The sequence below is a fragment of the Panthera onca genome, chromosome F1 (assembly GCF_046562875.1).
Source record: "Panthera onca isolate mPanOnc1 chromosome F1, mPanOnc1 haplotype 2, whole genome shotgun sequence".
NCBI classification, from domain to species: domain Eukaryota; kingdom Metazoa; phylum Chordata; class Mammalia; order Carnivora; family Felidae; genus Panthera; species Panthera onca.
The window spans coordinates 17,451,132-17,468,597 of NC_138355.1; the positions used below are offsets into that span (position 1 = coordinate 17,451,132).

The following is a 17,466-nucleotide window of genomic DNA, read 5'->3' on the forward strand; positions in this document are numbered from 1 at the left end:
AAATTTAGTGTTTTAAGTTTGTAAGATTATTGCCATACCTTTTACAGTGTTATGAGCCATTTAGACTTATAAAATAGTTTCAGAAAATTGATTAATCACTAGGCAACAGCAAATCCATTCCCCTGGAACACCTCTCACTTGGCATCCAGTGTGTCATATTGAGAGCATTTGCGCTTCCTTCACTGCTTATTGCTTAGCAGTACAAGGGGCTCTGAATTCCTTAAAGTTTAAAAAGGATTATATAATAATATAGGAATGTGCTAATTATTTTAAACACAGTGAATTGCTTTTGTTTTCCTCCAGTGACTGTCAGAGAAGTATCCACGTGGACTGTCATTTGTATCATCGTTGTCTGTAGCGGTATAAAATCATTTTGAATTTGGTTCAGAACTGAAAGTATGATTTTTTTTTAATTCCAGGAATGTATACAAAGACTATCGCTTCCTTGAGCTGGCATGTGACTCACAGGAGGATGTGGACAGCTGGAAGGCATCTCTACTAAGAGCTGGGGTTTATCCTGATAAATCTTTAGTAAGTTGCATATAACTATTATTTTACAATTATTAACCATGTTTAAGAAGACATAATTCTACATACTATATACTGGAGAAACTAGTTCTCTTTTGACTTAATTCGCTTCATATTTCTTTTTCTCCCTTAGGTTCTATTTTAAGAAGTTTATCAATATACTTGTTAGAGAAAATGTCCTACTCTGCCATAAAACATAATATATCCAATCTCAGACAAAGAGAGTTTCTCTGTTTTAATTTAAAATTTTATTTTCCTTATATGGCTTTTTTATGGTTTTCCACAGTTGTCCCAGTAGTCATACAGTGGATTATAACATTCTTCATATAGCCATGGCATATATATCATGCCATAACACTATTTCATAGCCTTAAAAATATACTTATTTTTATAAAATTCCTTTCAATATGTCTATAGTACCTGAATCCAAAATTACATCTGCATTCAAATTCTGATTAATGGCATTTGGAGTGTGAAAGAAGAAAAACATTATATTGCAATTCCTACTTATCTTTATAAATACACTTCAAGTATTTGAAGTCACTTCTCTCGTTCAAGTTAATAAACAGAATTTGTTTGGAAAACGTCTGGATTTAAATTTCAAAAGTCCCACCCAACATATGTACACACACCATTAAGCAGACTCTGAGAATGAGTGCCTCTCACTGCTTACTCACTGTTCCCCTTGAGATGCTGCACTATCCAGGTGTCTGCTCAGAACAAAAGTTCAGAGACTCAGCCTTGGGGATTTAGTCCAGCTTGACCTTTTGGTGCTTACTTGGCTCTAGATCAGTTTATAGGACAAGTCAGGTCATTTCTAGGCCCCAAATACGAAGAGTCTTCTCAGGAGAGCCTGAAATATGGGCACTGGTGGCGGGGGGGGGGGGGGGGGGGGGCGGAAATGAGGCGTCTCTGGGGGAACTTTAGACTTGACCACATCCCTGAGGTTGCATTGGAATTTAACCAAGTTCCAGAGGTAAGTGATTGAGGATTTATGCCAAAATGTTCTTCTCATTGATGTTATTTAGCTCACACATAGACCTCTTAACCCTATCCCAACCTACCTTTGTCTGATTAGCACCTAAAACAATGACCCCTCCCCCACACTAACCCTATGCTCTCCCATGTGAAGTGCAACAAGCCCCTTTCCTAGTGATATCCAAGTACAGAGGTATCTATATGATTTCCATAATTGTCCAAATTTTATCAGTTGTGTACGTACATATTTACATAGCTATATGCTACTCTAAAAACTGCACATGAGAAATCATTTGTAAAATCAGAGTACCACTTCTACTTTTGTTGTTAATTCTGATCATTTCCTATTACTCTTCCCTATCCATTGATGGTAGTGTGTTCAATTTCACAAACATTCTGTATTAAAAATGGACATATACTTAATTTTTAATTCATTCATTCCACAAAAGTGTATTGAGCACACGCTTTTTGCCAGGCACCACTCTAGGCAGTAGGGCAACAGAGGTGAACAGTAAGGTCGTACCCCCAAGGAGCAGACATTAAACAAGTGAATGGATAACTGTATAACTATATAGTGGGATTTTAAGAGCACGATACAGTCTGTAAAAAAAATAAAGAATATTAAAGGGACAGACAGTGAGAAAAGGGCAGGCAAGCTTTATTTTAGTAAAGATGATTAGAGAAGGCCCCATGTGAAGAGTTGAGTAAATGAAATGGAAGTCTGAAGAAGAATATTTGTGGAGAGGACTAACAAGTGCAAAGCCAGCTCAGTGTCTTAGAGGAGCAGCAAAAAATCAGTGAGTCCGGAACACAATGAGGGAGGACAGAAGTGGTTGATAGTTTCCAAGAGGGTGGTCAAGGGCAGATTGTATTGATTGTATCAAGCCAGTTACTGACATAAGATTTACATTTTTAAAAGTCTTATAAGGCTGGGTATTATGAGAAGGTGTAGAGCATGTGTGTTCAAGCACAGGCTTTAGGGTCAAACTACCTAGACTGAAATTCCAGAAATTCACATAGAAACTGTGAGATCTTAGGAAGGTTACCTAGCTTTTTTAGGTTTCAAAACTCCCATTTCTAAAATGGAAATAGCAAGAGTCCCCTATAGTTTGTTGACAGGATAAAGTGAGAGAATGCAGGGAAAGCACTGAATATGGTGGACACAAGCAAGCACTCTTTTTTTATTTATAATAATAATGATGGTGGGGCACGTGGGTGGCTCAGTTGGTTAAGTGTTAGACTCTTGAGATTGGGCTCTGTGCTAACAGCATGGAGCCTGCTTGAGATTCTCTCTCTCCCTCTCTCTCTCTCTCTGCCCCTCCCCCTTCTTAAAATAAATAAGTATATATTTATAATGATGATGATAATTATCATTTTCATCACAGCCTACTAAGATGAGAGCTAAAACACTGTAAATATTATAATGTATCCCAGTGAGATCATAAATAGTTTATGCTATTTTCTATCTACCAAATAATAGAAAATTGGTTATATAAAATATTATATTGGTTATATAATATATTAGTGGTGTGTGTGTGTGTGTGTGTGTGTGTGTGTGTGTGTGTGTCTTCCTACCATGCAATTGTAATGTTTGTGAAAATGTTTTCTTCAGTCATGATTTTGCCAAACTTATCTTAAATATACTAGACAATTTTGGTATTTAAAGAAATTATGCAATACATCTCTTATGAGGGAAAACTGTCTTGGCAAAGCAAAATTACCTATCCCTGGTGAATTGTTTTTATAAATTGGGATTTTCATGTATCCATAGCTCTACAGAAAGAAGACGCTCAATGAAACATTTGCTATTTTTTATCAGAATGCTCAATTTTAAGCAAAGCTGGGGTTGTCCCACATGATCTGTTTGATTGTTTTAATATCATTTCTGTTTATAAGTATACTTTTGGTACAGTTGCTTGGACGATCAAGACAAAGGGGTTTTTTACTGTATGCCAAAGACATGACAGGAAATTAAACTTGGCAGCATGCCATGAACATTGCTTTTCTCAGTTTTCATCATAAACAACATTTGCATTTCTTACGCACCATGTAGTTGTAGAGGTTATATTACACGATTGCTTGACTTTCAGATGTTTAAATGGCAGCTAACTACTGAAAGCAATCTAAGTAGAATGCTTATGTAAACATTCATTTTGTGAACATGCTTAGATTTGGAGGGACGGATACTTTTAGCTACAGTTATTCCTAACTTAGAAAGATTTGATGAAAAAGTCAGATTAACCTAGTAACAGATGTCTCTCTGTAAGTAAATTTTTAGGACTTCTGGAGGGTCATTTGGGTTTTGTATCAATAAACCATTGAGTTGACAGCAAATCAATCTCTATTCTAATAATGAAACATTTGTCATACATGGACATAAGTCAAGACTCAAAACTTTCTGCTTTTTATACAAGATTTTTATTGGAAAAAATCTACAAAGATTATTTTTAAAAATTGTGTAATTTCAGCCTCATTTAGATAAACAGCCATCCTCCACATTTTGTTTTTGGACACATTTTTTTTTCCAACTAAGATTGCACACTTTTTTATTACACGCTTTTCCCCATCATATCTTTTCTATCATGTCCACATGAAGAATATTTTTATGTCATTCATATCATAATGTTCTATTACCTGTTTTTTTCTTTTGGAGTTTTCTACAGACTTTTTTTCTTTCTTTCTTCCTCTTCCACTCTCTTCTCTCCCTTCTTCCTTCCCTTCATCCATCACCATTATGGTGGTCTCTAGAAATTCGAATATAAAAAACATGCAGTTCTTACTTTATAAGAGTTTCAAGTCTAGTGGAAATGGGGGATGCAACTAAATAATTACAATGTGGTAGAAACTATAGCGAATGTATAAAATGCAACAGCCCATCTATATTCCCATGTGGATTTTCTAATTACCTTTTGCCCCTTAATCGTTCTGGATCCAAAGCAAAATGTAGACTTCTTATTTGAACAGTATAATATGTGACCCTCAATGAGGCATCCTGGATTCAGTTTCCCAATATGACACTGAACTTACACATAACCTCTCTGAGCCACAAATTTAGCATTCTACCAGTCACCTGATCTTTTTGAGAAGCCACAATACTTTAAAGATATATGTAAATCTGAATTTGGATTTAGTGGAATTTTATTTTTTTAACTTCTATTTCCTTTGGCCATTAAATTGAAATTATAACCACTATAAAATTTTATATTGTTAAATAATTAAATTGTTCTACAATTTCAAATTAAAGATGTTTCTAATGGAATTAGTTAATAGTATTTTGGTTTGGTTTCTTTTTTTTAAACTGGTGAAACAGATAAAAAGTGTGTGTATATCAGTATTGTAGGCTACAATTAAAGAACTTTTAAAAGTTATTTTATAGTAAAAATGTATGTGCATGCATCAGTAAGTGTGAATACAAATAAATGGAAATTTGATTAAAATCTAAAGAACAAGGTATAAGAAATGACTGATCTTTTGGCACAGTTTTGTCAGCTAATAGTAGGACTTAAAGTATATATAAGCATTAAAGGATTCCAAATTCTTTGGAACATTTTGTGTGCAGTGAAATGAAGTAGATTTTAAGTCAGATCTATCTCATATTTGAATCCCAGTCCTTCTATTTATTAGCCCTGTGGTTCAGGCAAATTACTTAACTCGTCAGTTGTGTATTCTTTTTTAAACTCAAAATAACGATACCTTCCTCTGCGTGATTTTATAGGATTGAATGAGAACTATTGCATATCACATCTAGCTTGGTGCCTGCAACTGAGTGAATGTGTTCAATGCCACGTAGCCTTTATTATTATTGCTGAAAATCATTAATGGTCCATGAAGCTGCACTCCCCAGTTTAGTAGTTACTTTTTCTTTGCAAAGGATTAGTGGGACTTAGGCAAATGAGGGAGAATTTCCTTACCTGTTGGTTAAGGAAGCAGAGTTGTTGTCCACAGGGGTCATGTTGCCCTGTGGACAGGCTGGCTTAGAAATCTGTCAGTCAGGAGTGAGCCCGAGGGGCTGTCAGGGAAAGTGAGAATTCACAAGCCTGCCCTCAGATAGTGGCCAGCTGGCTATCTGAAAGCAGCCAACTGTAGAGTAGTGGATGCCCTGGAAATAAATTTGGTGCAAATTCAGTATTGCCTATTTGTTAAATTAAATACTGCAGAGCTTCTTAAGAGACTTCCATTGACTGTATAGATAGATGGTCCTCCCCTAGAGGATATGATTTCTGTTCATTTTTTTTAATGTTTTCTAACATTTATTCATTTTTTGAAAGACAGAGAGAGAGAGAGAGAGAGAGAGAGAGAGAGAGTGGGGGAGGGGCAGAGAGACAGGGAGACCCAGAATCCAAAGCAGGCTCCAGGCTCTGAGCTGTCAGCCCAGAGCCCAATGCGGGGCTCAAACCCACGGACCACGAGATCATGACCTGAGCCACCCAGGTGCCCCTCTGTTCTTTCTTTAAAGTTTATTCATTTATTCTGAAAGAGAGAAAGCACAAGTGGGGCAGGGGCAGAGAGAAAGGAGAGAGCAAGTATCCCAAGCAGGCTCTGCACCATCAGCACGGAGCCTATGCCGGACGCAGGGCTCAAACTCACAAACCGTGAGATCATGACCTGAGCCCAAGTCAGAAGCTTAACCAACTAAGCCACCCAGGCTCCTGTAGGGTATGATTTCTTAAGTGATGAAAAATGGCAGTAGAAAGTGAAACACCTGAAACTTCATATACCCCTGAATTCAAGACTTTCCCAGTTATAATTAATAGGACTGCTCTGGAAGTTGAAAGCATTCAATAAATGAAGTCTTTGGGGACTTCAGAAATTCCTTTTGGATAGACTCTAAAACTAACTTTTCTCTGTGGCAAATAACAACTGGGGGGAGGGTCTCTGTGTCATTCTAGGGAGAGAAGAGGAATGCCTCCAGACCTCCGTAAATATTTATTAGTACGGGATGACCACTCCTATGCATTTATTTATTCAGCCATCTAATAACACAAGACTGACGATGCCCATGCTGAGTCCGACTACACATCACTTTATTCTTAGCTTATTCAGCAGTGCTTCCCACAGAACATCGAGCGGCCACATGACCAATTCTGAAGAGTTTAGTTTTTCTTCAGTGGAGGTACTTGCCGTGATCTAAACATAAACTGCTGCCACACAGTGTAGTGGAAGGAATTATAAAACATTTATGGTTCACCATTCATGACTGTTATGCCTCTCTCAGAATAGACAATTGGGAAATGATTGAAGGAAACAAGAAATGGCAAAGCCACACCATGTCCTCCACTTGGATGTTTCTCATATTTAAGGATCAAGGCCCCCTACTCTGTGACATCACTGTTGCCACCACAAACAGAACCATCTGCCATCGAGCAGAGAAGCCAGTCATTCCCTAATGTGCAAAAATACTTGGTTGAACTCCTGAAACTTATTTGGTAGATCAAAAGCTGCACTGCTGTGGAATTCAATAAACTCCATCTGTTTGAGGTATTTTCAGCAATATTGCACTTCTTTGGAGAGCCGGGGTCTTGTTATTCTCTAAAATAGTATTTTATTCCTGATAAAACTCCCTGTGGGGATCTTTACTGCATTATTGAACGGTTGGCAGATTCCTTACAGAGACTCTTTTCTCCCCCCTTCATTCATTCTTATACCGTTATTTATATCTCGTAGAAGCCAGTGATGTTAACAGTTATATCATGGCAACTCACAATGCCAAGAAGCTTCTCTACACTATTGTATCGGTGTCTTTAAACTGATATCATTGTTAAATATGATGGCCGTGATGGTCCTTGGATTAGACATTTCCCCAGGGTCACCAGTTGGCATTGCCCCTCTCCTGAAAATTTCTGTGTGGAGTATTTCTCCCTCCACATCCTCTTTTAAAAGTAAATGCCAGATCTCCAGCCCAACCTGTTACTGCACCCTGTGTTCAGCCTCCTCCACAGATGCACACACTTTACTACCAGCTCTCTTCAACTCCGCATCTCAGCGAGAAATTCCTTTTGGGCCCCTTGTGAGACGAATTCAGATCTGTTCCCTGCCCATATCCCATCATGTCTTCCCCACAGGATCTGACCCTGCAAGGACTCGGCTGCCCTGGGAGTAATGAATCACCATTTTATTTTTTTAAGCCATATGTGCGTTAAATTGTTTGATATAAATCATACTCTTGCAGCTCCGGTTTGAAACAGGAGACCCATTTGCCCGCCGCCTGTCGCTGGCTGCTCTCTGTGTCTCTATCCAGAGTGTCTCTTTTAGAAACGACTACATTTTTTGTAACTAACCTTTCCAGACCCATTTTCTTGAATGTGGACCAGTGTTTATTTTGGCCACATCCCCACTATACAGCTTTCACTTCCCATGCCAACCCAAGACAAAACGCATAATTTATGAAGTAGAGGAATGGTACAGATGGAGGTCGTAACTTGGTCTGCTTACCCTGTCTCCCCAGAACCACCCACTCCTTTCCTCTGCTCTCTTTTCCTTTCTTTTTCCACCTTCTTTGAAACCAAGGATGCAGTGTTTGTTTAAAAATGCATTGGCTGATGAAATTTTCCACTGCTTGGCATGTTGGAGGAGGGGCTGTCAGGAAAGGGCAAGCTGACATACTATTTTGCCGTTCATGCTAACAGTTCACTTATTACCAATTCAAACCAGTGCTTTTTGGCCAGGTCCCCATACTCCAAGGATTCCGAGCAGAAAGAAGGGGGGAAATCTCTGTCATAATTTTCTGCTGTTATAAATACATGATTTCATTTAATATAAGTGGATTCTTTGACTTGTCCATGAGCTCGGGGTGCTGTGTGTGTGTCTGGGATGTCAGTGAATAGTTAAATTATTTGTTTTGATTTTGCTCTAGCATGAAAAACCTTACAATTTTTAAATAAGTTTATGTTTAACGTATTTCTTTTTTGTTTTTTTCCTTGCGGCTACGTGCACAGGGGAACAACAAAGTAAGTTCTTTGTCCTATCGCAGCTTCTCTTTCTCTCCAACCCCGCCTCCCCCGCTGCATGTATCTTGGCCAGAGCGTTTCTGTGCACATTGAAATGACTGCTGTCTGCGACAGTGCACAAATGATACAGGGTGTGCAAAGGAGAAAACATGCATAATGGCGGTTCTGTTTTGACCTTTTGGAAGGGAAACGTTACGCTCTTTAGGGTTGGTTATTGAATGGTAGTTCAGAAAGGTTGATGGTATGAGGAAAGAGGTCGACACCGAGAGCAAAGATTATGAAGATTTAATAATAAGGACTCTTCTGCAGAAAGGGTACAACAGTCTGATGAAACCCAGTGCAGCTGAAGTTGCTGACCAAAAATCAAAGCTCTCATGTTAATGTGCAGTTATAAAAACCCCAAACTGGAGTCTTAAATAGCAGGATGGCTGGCTTTGCTGGTGAAACTGAACTAGATCAGTACTCTGGCTTTGAAGGTGCCTTAAAATGGATGGAGGAGGGTGGGGTTCACATTTGACTTGGCTTCTGCACCCTGATGTATTCCAGCTGGACGGAAGTGGGAGGGTGTGGGGGATGGAGGAGGAGACTGAGTGTGCATGATAGATTTGTGAGACCAGGCAACACACACCAATGGTGAAAATTATCTTAATGTTGTTATTGTAATTAGATAAACGAGCAATTGAGTCATTCATAAGGTTGCTGGCTTGTTTAAATTTAAATTCAGTTCTTCCAAAGGATTAGAACTCCTTCTCACTTATATTAGTTATATGATAGTAACATAGTTAGGGAAGATGGTCTTAAGTTTAGCCGGGTGATTTGTTTTTCATTTTTTCTGTGGAGAATTATTAGTGTTTTATCCTACCAGGTGGCCCACTTAATAAAATGGGCCTCATTGAATACAATAAGAATTGAAAAGATCTGTTCTATAAGGGGCTGCCTGCATATCTAAAGCAGCTGGAATTCATCAAAATTGCTATTCATAAGCCATACATATAGAATGTAAAACAAATGTGGGAAATCTTGCAGCTTAATTTGATGGAATGTGCTGTTATGGAATACGTTGAAGTAAATGGTTGGTACTGAAAATGTGTCACTTTATAAATTTATATCTGGATATAACTACTTATGGCCCAAGTAATAATATTTAATAAAGTTAAAAATCATACAAGAAAAGTACAAGATAGACATTTGTGAAGAAGCAAGGTGGTGAACTCAGCTCACTAATAGGTCACTTTTTAAATATAGCAGGTAGCTTACGAAATTAATTAGAGATTTCTTACACAAAGTTAAGGATAATATTCTACCTAATACTACCACTACTAGAAAAAAACCTTTGGACAAAATATAAAACCCCCCAGTTTAGTGTTTATACCATATAATGTATTTCAGCTCTTGAATAATAACCATGTCTGGTCTGGTCTGTTCACTTACATTGAGTCTCTATCTAGAATTTCATATGCTGCATTTCTTGTTTGTTTGTTAAGTACCACGAGCTAATTGTGAGTGCACGAATACCCAGCCTGTGCATGCTGAAGATCAGGGAACCAGCTGCTGACATTTGGGGGGAGGTGCTAACCCTTAGACCACTGGAAAAGCATTTATGATTTGCCTCTTTCACTAGTGACTCACTGATGACTTAAAGGCATTTGTAAAATTCCCCAAAGAAAACACTTCTCCATAGCAGGAGTTCTCCGTTTATTGTGTCTTGCTTGGTCAAGTTCTTCTGGGCAGTGTTCAGTTTAATTGAGTTTACTGATTTTCAAATAATTATAATGCAGTGAGCACTAAAACCCCCAAATTGTAAGGCTGCTGCTCATAAGGGAGCTTCTAGGAGGAAACCGCCTTCATCCTAGAGGGTCTTCAGGCACCTGGAGCCACCACCCGCATCATGAAAACCTGGTCTAATGCTGAGGGAGTATCTTCAGGTGCCAGAGTGTCAGTTGAAGAGCATTAAAGATGCAAGCCCTGACTGTTTTGATTTTTAATTGAAGAGTGGCTACATTGGAGGTGCTGGTATTTATTGCCCTTAGGCCTTAATTTTTCATTGTTTATGTTAGGAATAAGTGATAGTTTGTGAAAAAATGTAATGCTAATACTTTTAAAATATGATCATTATACTGACCATGTACTCTGGCACGAAAGAGCCTCCTCGAATCACAAACAGCACATCTGCATGCTATTTTCCTTTAGCTTAGAGTTTCAGTATAAATGGAAAACACTGGAATACAAGCTGTGCTGTCTCCAGAGTATAGGTCTGGAGTCTTCAAAAGGAGAATATGAGATTCTTTTTTCCCTCTAATTCTGGAATGCTTATTCTGAATTGTCCCCAAGGCAACATACCTAACTTGTTGCCTGCCATATACGTGAGCCAGCTGCAAAAGGTGACTCATTTTAGACTCACAATGGCTAATTGTTTATTTATGGAATGGCATTTTATTATTTATCATATTAACCAGACTCTAAAGAGAATGAAGTCTGCTAAATTAATGTTTCTTTAGATGAACAGGATGAATGGATTCATCCTCCCACGTACATTAGATGTAATGCACACACATCCACACATGTATATTCTGAGGTGTATGGAACAACTTTACTATTCATTTTCTCAATAACAACTAGACTGATCTGCTTTAGCCACGTTTAGATTATGCTTAGAATTTGGGAGCTAAACCTGTAAACTCCAGGGAAACAAACTTTTATAATAGATGCACATTTAGATTTATATCATGATGGAATGAAACACCAAGGTTCACATTTCTCTTTGAACAGTTATATGTATTTTGTTATTTTTCCTTAAAAAGCAAAGCAAATTTTCCTTTCGTGAGGAGATCACAGTTGCTAAAAAAAATTTCCTTCCAGGCCCATTACTTATTTTTCCTTTCGAAAATGTTTTCCTGTTGGCATAGTGATACTCTACATTGGTTAGGGTAGAGTCTGTCTCCTCCTTAGAGGGGTTTCCCTGAACCATGGATTCCAAGCCCATGTCTTCATGAGGGAGACAAGAGTCTAGGATTTCCTGAGTCAGTTTTGGGAATGTGAAGAAATACATACATTAACGGGGGTCGTTTTTTGTTCTTTTTCTTAATTTGTTGTACACAAATGTAAGTCAGAATGTCATTTGCAGAACAGAGGCCTTCAGGTAAAAAGTAATCTCCATGGTTTGTCCTAGAGAGTAGACATTTAATTTCCTTCTTTAATTTGATGTGCTGTCTTGGCAGGCATTTCAAGGAATTTAAGAGACTTAAATTTTATTTCTGTATTAAAAACTTTGTTAAATATCTATGATATTAGGCAAATTGAAGGTAGAGAAATAATAAAGAATAAAATTGTATAACAAAAGCTTTCAAGTTTTTTAATGATGTTGGTACAGAAGCATAAATGAAAACTAATCAAAAGAATCCTAAGTTCAGCAATGAATGCTTCAAAAAATTTTAAGTTATGTGGAGAAACTGTATTTAATCTCTTCTCTTATGAATATTTTATTACCTTTGAAAGAGAAATTTACTCCCATTTTACTTCAGTCTTCTTAAAGTAAAGGATTCTTAAATTTCTCCGAGCATAAGTATTAAGTTGACTGCCTTGACTAGAGAGAAGGAGTATTTGAAAAGGAGAAATAGAACCAAACATGCTAAAACAATTTTTTAAAAACTAAGTCTTTATTAACTCCTGGTTAGGTTAAATGCAATAATGTTGTACACATTGGAGGGCTTTGCTATATAAGAAGAGAAGAAAGAAAAATCAGATTTAAACTCTTGTTTTACATTTAAGTACTTTGTCTAGTGATTTCCTAAACATTCAGAAGACAAGTAGACAATGTCTAGACATTGTTGGTCTCCATTAATGGGAAAAGTAGTTACTACCTAGAGTATTTCTTTTGGTGATCCACTGGATTTTAGCAGTCATTTACAAAGATAGAGTGTGCCAGATCAAATGTCACCAAAATATATCACACTGAAGAACATAGATATTAAATCCATGATAATTTGTCTCGTCTCCTGTGCCAACCTTCAACTCCTAAATTTTTGCCATAGGTCATATGTGAGAGACCGTAGATAGGCACTGAAAACCCATTACCAAACCTGTAAAGAAGCAAACAGTACAGTATCATAATGTACATTTCCTTTCTAATATTTAAAATGCATAAGTGCTTGGGGCGCCTGGGTGGCGCAGTCGGTTAAGCGTCCGACTTCAGCCAGGTCACAATCTCGCGGTCCGTGAGTTCGAGCCCCGCGTTGGGCTCTGGGCTGATGGCCCGGAGCCTGGAGCCTGTTTCCAATTCTGTGTCTCCCTCTCTCTCTGCCCCTCCCCCGTTCATGCTGTGTCTCTCTCTGTCCCAAAAATAAATAAAAAAACGTTGAAAAAAAAAATTTTTAAATGCATAAGTGCAAATCAGAACACTCTAAGTGTAGATATAGTCAGCTCAATTAGGGCTATTTATTTTCTTTGAAAAATGTATATGCTTTCCTTGATTTTCTTAGAGAAGCTGATTAGCGAATGTATTTCCCTAGGATTTAAGGAGAGCCCATCAAATTTGCTTACTTTATGCATAACCCAATTAAGAATATTATTAAGGGGCGCCTGGGTGGCACAGTCGGTTAAGCGTCCGACTTCAGCCAGGTCACGATCTCGCGGTCTGTGAGTTCGAGCCCCGCGTCAGGCTCTGGGCTGATGGCTCGGAGCCTGGAGCCTGTTTCCGATTCTGTGTCTCCCTCTCTCTCTGCCCCTCCCCCGTTCATGCTCTGTCTCTCTCTGTCCCAAAAATAAATTAAAAACGTTGAAAAAAAAAATTTAAAAAAAAAAAAAAGAATATTATTAAAATGAAAAGAACAAATGAAAACTCACTAGCCTCAAAGTGTTAATTTCAGTTCCATATGCATCTAAAAATGAATTGTCTGTTTCAACCTTCGCAACACAAATAAACTTTTGGTTCTTTTTTGACAAACCTGTCTTAAAAGAGCATTGCTTAATGCTTAGTTTTTGAACTCTATGACTTTAATCTTAATCCATTGGATAAAAGGGCAGTTCAGTTGGAGGCAGAAGACTTTGAAAGTGAGTTGGAATCTATGTTATGTTCCCAAATTTATTAATTTTGCCAAATAGACTCACAGAAAAGCAAGAATTGTTCCATTGCTCAGAAAGCTCACAGATAGAACAGGGACTTCTGAAGTGTTCTTGGGGCTTATTTATATATTTTATTTCCTCTGTTGTGTCCAAAATAAGTGATTTCACTCTAGTTAATGAGGAATGAGAATAATTTTGTCTTCACAGCTTTGACATATTTTCTCTCACAGTATTTTATTTTTTTTTAATTTAATTCCAGTGTAGTTAATATACAGTGTTACATTCATTTCAGGTGTACAATATAGAGATCCAATATAGTGATTCAGCAGTTCCATATATTACTCAGTGCTCATCAATTTAAGTGTATACTTAATCCCCTTTACCTATTTCACCCATCCCTCTACCTGCCTCCCCTCTACTATTTGTTCTCTTATAGTTAGGAGTTTGTTTCTTGGTTTCATTTTGTTTGCTGTTTTGTTTCTCATTCTTTTTATGGCTGAATTCCGATGTGTGATATTTATATATATATCTCACATCTATATCCATTTATCTATCAGTGGGTACTTGGGCTGCCTCCATAGTTTGGCTATTGTAAATAATGCTGCAATAAACATAGGGGTGCATATATCCCTTCAAATTAGTGTTTTCATGTTCTTTGAGTAAATACCCAATAATGCTATTACTGGATTGTAGGCTAATTCTGTCTTTAATTTTTCGAGAAACCTTCATACTGTCTGGCACAGTGACTACACCAGTTTGCATTCCCACCAACAGTGCACAAGAATTCCTTGTTCTCCACATCCTCATAAACACTTGTTGTTTCTTGAGTTTTTGAGTTTAGCCATTCTGACAGGCATGAGATGATATCTCATCATGGTTTTGATTTACATTTCCCTGATGATGAATGATGTTGAGCATCATTTCATGTGTCTGTTGGCCATCTGTATGTCTTCTTCCATTCAGTAGGTTGTTTTTTACTTTGGTTGGTTTTTCTTTGATGCACAGAAACTTTTTATTTTGATGTAGTCTTAAGAGTTTATTTTTGCTTTTGTTTCCCTTGTTCTGGAGACGTATCTAGAAAGATATTGCTAGGGCCAAGGTCAGAGAAACTACTGCCTGTCCTCTCTTCTAGGATTTTTATGGTTTCAGGTCTTACATTTAGGTCCTTTATCCATTCTGAATTTATTTTTATGTACAGTGTAAGAAAGTGGTCCAGTTTCATTATTTTGCATGTAGCTATCCAGGTTTCTCAACACCATTTGTTGAAGAGACAGTCTTTTTCCCCCATTGCATATTCTCGCACATTATTTTTTTTTATTTTTTTAATATATGAAATTTACTGTCAAATTGGTTTCCATACAACACCCAGTGCTCATCCCAAAAGGTGCCCTCCTCAATACCCATCACCCACCCTCCCCTCCCTCCCACCCCCATCAACCCTCAGTTTGTTCTCAGTTTTTAACTGTCTCTTATGCTTTGGCTCTCTCCCACTCTAACCTCTTTTTTTTTTTTTCCTTCCCCTCCCCCATGGGTTTCTGTTACGTTTCTCAGGATCCACATAAGAGTGAAACCATATGGTATCTGTCTTTCTCTGTATGGCTTATTTCACTTAGCATCACACTCTCCAGTTCCATCCACGTTGCTACAGAAGGCCATATTTCATTTTTTCTCATTGCCACGTAGTATTCCATTGTGTATATAAACCACAATTTCTTTATCCATTCATCAGTTGATGGACATTTAGGCTCTTTCCATAATTTGGCTATTGTTGAGAGTGCTGCTAGAAACATGGGGGTACAAGTGCCCCTATGCATCAGTACTCCTGTATCCCTTGGATAAATTCCTAGCAGTGCTATTGCTGGGTCATAGGGTAGGTCTATTTTTAATTTTCTGAGGAACCTCCACACTGCTTTCCAGAGCGGCTGCACCAATTTGCATTCCCACCAACAGTGCAAGAGGGTTCCCGTTTCTCCACATCCTCTCCAGCATCTATAGTCTCCTGATTTGTTCATTTTGGCCACTCTGACTGGCATGAGGTGATATCTGAGTGTGGTTTTGATTTGTATTTCCCTGATGAGGAGTGAGGTTAAGCATCTTTTCATGTGCCTGTTGGCCATCCGGATGTCTTCTTTAGAGAAGTGTCTATTCATGTTTTCTGCCCATTTCTTCACTGGGTTATTTGTTTTTCGGGTGTGGAGTTTGGTGAGCTCTTTATAGATTTTGGATACTAGCCCTTTGTCCGATATGTCATTTGCAAATATCTTTTCCCATTCTGTTGGTTGCCTTTTAGTTTTGTTGGTTGTTTCCTTTGCTGTGCAGAAGCTTTTTATCTTCATAAGGTCCCAGTAATTCACTTTTGCTTTTAATTCCCTTGCCTTTGGGGATGTGCCGAGTAAGAGATTGCTACGGCTGAGGTCAGAGAGGTCTTTTCCTGCTTTCTCCTCTACGGTTTTGATGGTTTCCTGTCTCACATTCAGGTCCTTTATCCATTTTGAGTTTATTTTTGTGAATGCTGTGAGAAAGTGGTCTAGTTTCAACCTTCTGCATGTTGCTGTCCAGTTCTCCCAGCACCATTTGTTAAAGAGACTGTCTTTTTTCCATTGGATGTTCTTTCCTGCTTTGTCAAAGATGAGTTGGCCATACGTTTGTGGGTCTAGTTCTGGGGTTTCTATTCTATTCCATTGGTCTATGTGTCTGTTTTTATGCCAATGCCATGCTGTCTTGATGATTACAGCTTTGTAGTAGAGGCTAAAGTCTGGGATTGTGATGCTTCCTGCTTTGGTCTTCTTCTTCAAAATTACTTTGGCTATTCGGGGCCTTTTGTGGTTCCATATGAACTTTAGGATTGCTTGTTCTAGTTTCGAGAAGAATGCTGGTGCAATTTTGATTGGGATTGTGTTGTATGTGTAGATAGCTTTGGGTAGTATTGACATTTTGACAATATTTATTCTTCCAATCCATGAGCAGGGAATGTCTTTCCATTTCTTTATATCTTCTTCAATTACCTTCATAAGCTTTCTATAGTTTTCAGCACACAGATCTTTTACATCTTTGGTTAGATTTATTCCTAGGTATTTTATGCTTCTTGGTGCAATTGTGAATGGGATCAGTTTCTTAATTTGTCTTTCTGTTGCTTCATTGTTAGTGTATAAGAATGCAACTGATTTCTGTACATTGATTTTGTATCCTGCAACTTTGCTGAATTCATGTATCAGTTCTAGCAGACTTTTGGTGGAGTCTATCGGATTTTCCATGTATAATATCATGTCATCTGCAAAAAGTGAAAGCTTGACTTCATCTTTGACAATTTTGATGCCTTTGATTTCCTTTTGTTGTCTGATTGCTGATGCTAGAACTTCCAGCACTATGTTAAACAACAGCGGTGAGAGTGGGCATCCCTGTCGTGTTCCTGATCTCAGGGAAAAAGCTCTCAGTTTTTCCCCGTTGAGGATGATGTTAGCTGTGGGCTTTTCATAAATGGCTTTTATGATGTGTAAATATGTTCCTTCTATCCCGACTTTCTCAAGGGTTTTTATTAAGAAAGGGTGCTGGATTTTGTCAAAGGCCTTTTCTGCATCGATTGACAGGATCATATGGTTCTTCTCTTTTTTTTTATTAATGTGATGTATCATGTTGATTGATTTGCGAATGTTGAACCAGCCCTGCATCCCAGGAATGAATCCCACTTGATCATGGTGAATAACTCTTTTTATATGCTGTTGAATTCGATTTGCTAGTATCTTGTTGAGAATTTTTGCATCCATATTCATCAGGGATATTGGCCTGTAGTTCTCTTTTTTTACTGGGTCTCTGTCTGGTTTAGGAATCAAAGTAATACTGGCTTCATAGAATGAGTCTGGAAGTTTTCCTTCCCTTTCTATTTCTTGGAATAGCTTGAGAAGGATAGGTATTATCTCTGCTTTAAATGTCTGGTAGAATTCCCCTGGGAAGC

The 17,466-nt window shown here is 37.9% G+C and overlaps 1 protein-coding gene across 10 annotated transcripts in view; it reads left to right on the top strand.

The window, feature by feature from the left end:
- DNM3 (dynamin 3) overlaps window positions 1-17,466 on the top strand; it is a 573,673-nt gene that overhangs the window by 459,441 nt on the left and 96,766 nt on the right. For 9 of the 10 annotated variants that reach the window (XM_060643523.3, XM_060643514.3, XM_060643516.3 and 6 more), the window contains one exon: window positions 420-531. In XM_060643523.3, the coding sequence (XP_060499506.1) occupies window positions 420-531 (112 nt within the window). Of the gene's footprint in view, window positions 1-419; window positions 532-8,441; window positions 8,454-17,466 lie in introns of all 10 variants that reach the window. The other variant, XM_060643524.3, reaches the window with a different exon arrangement.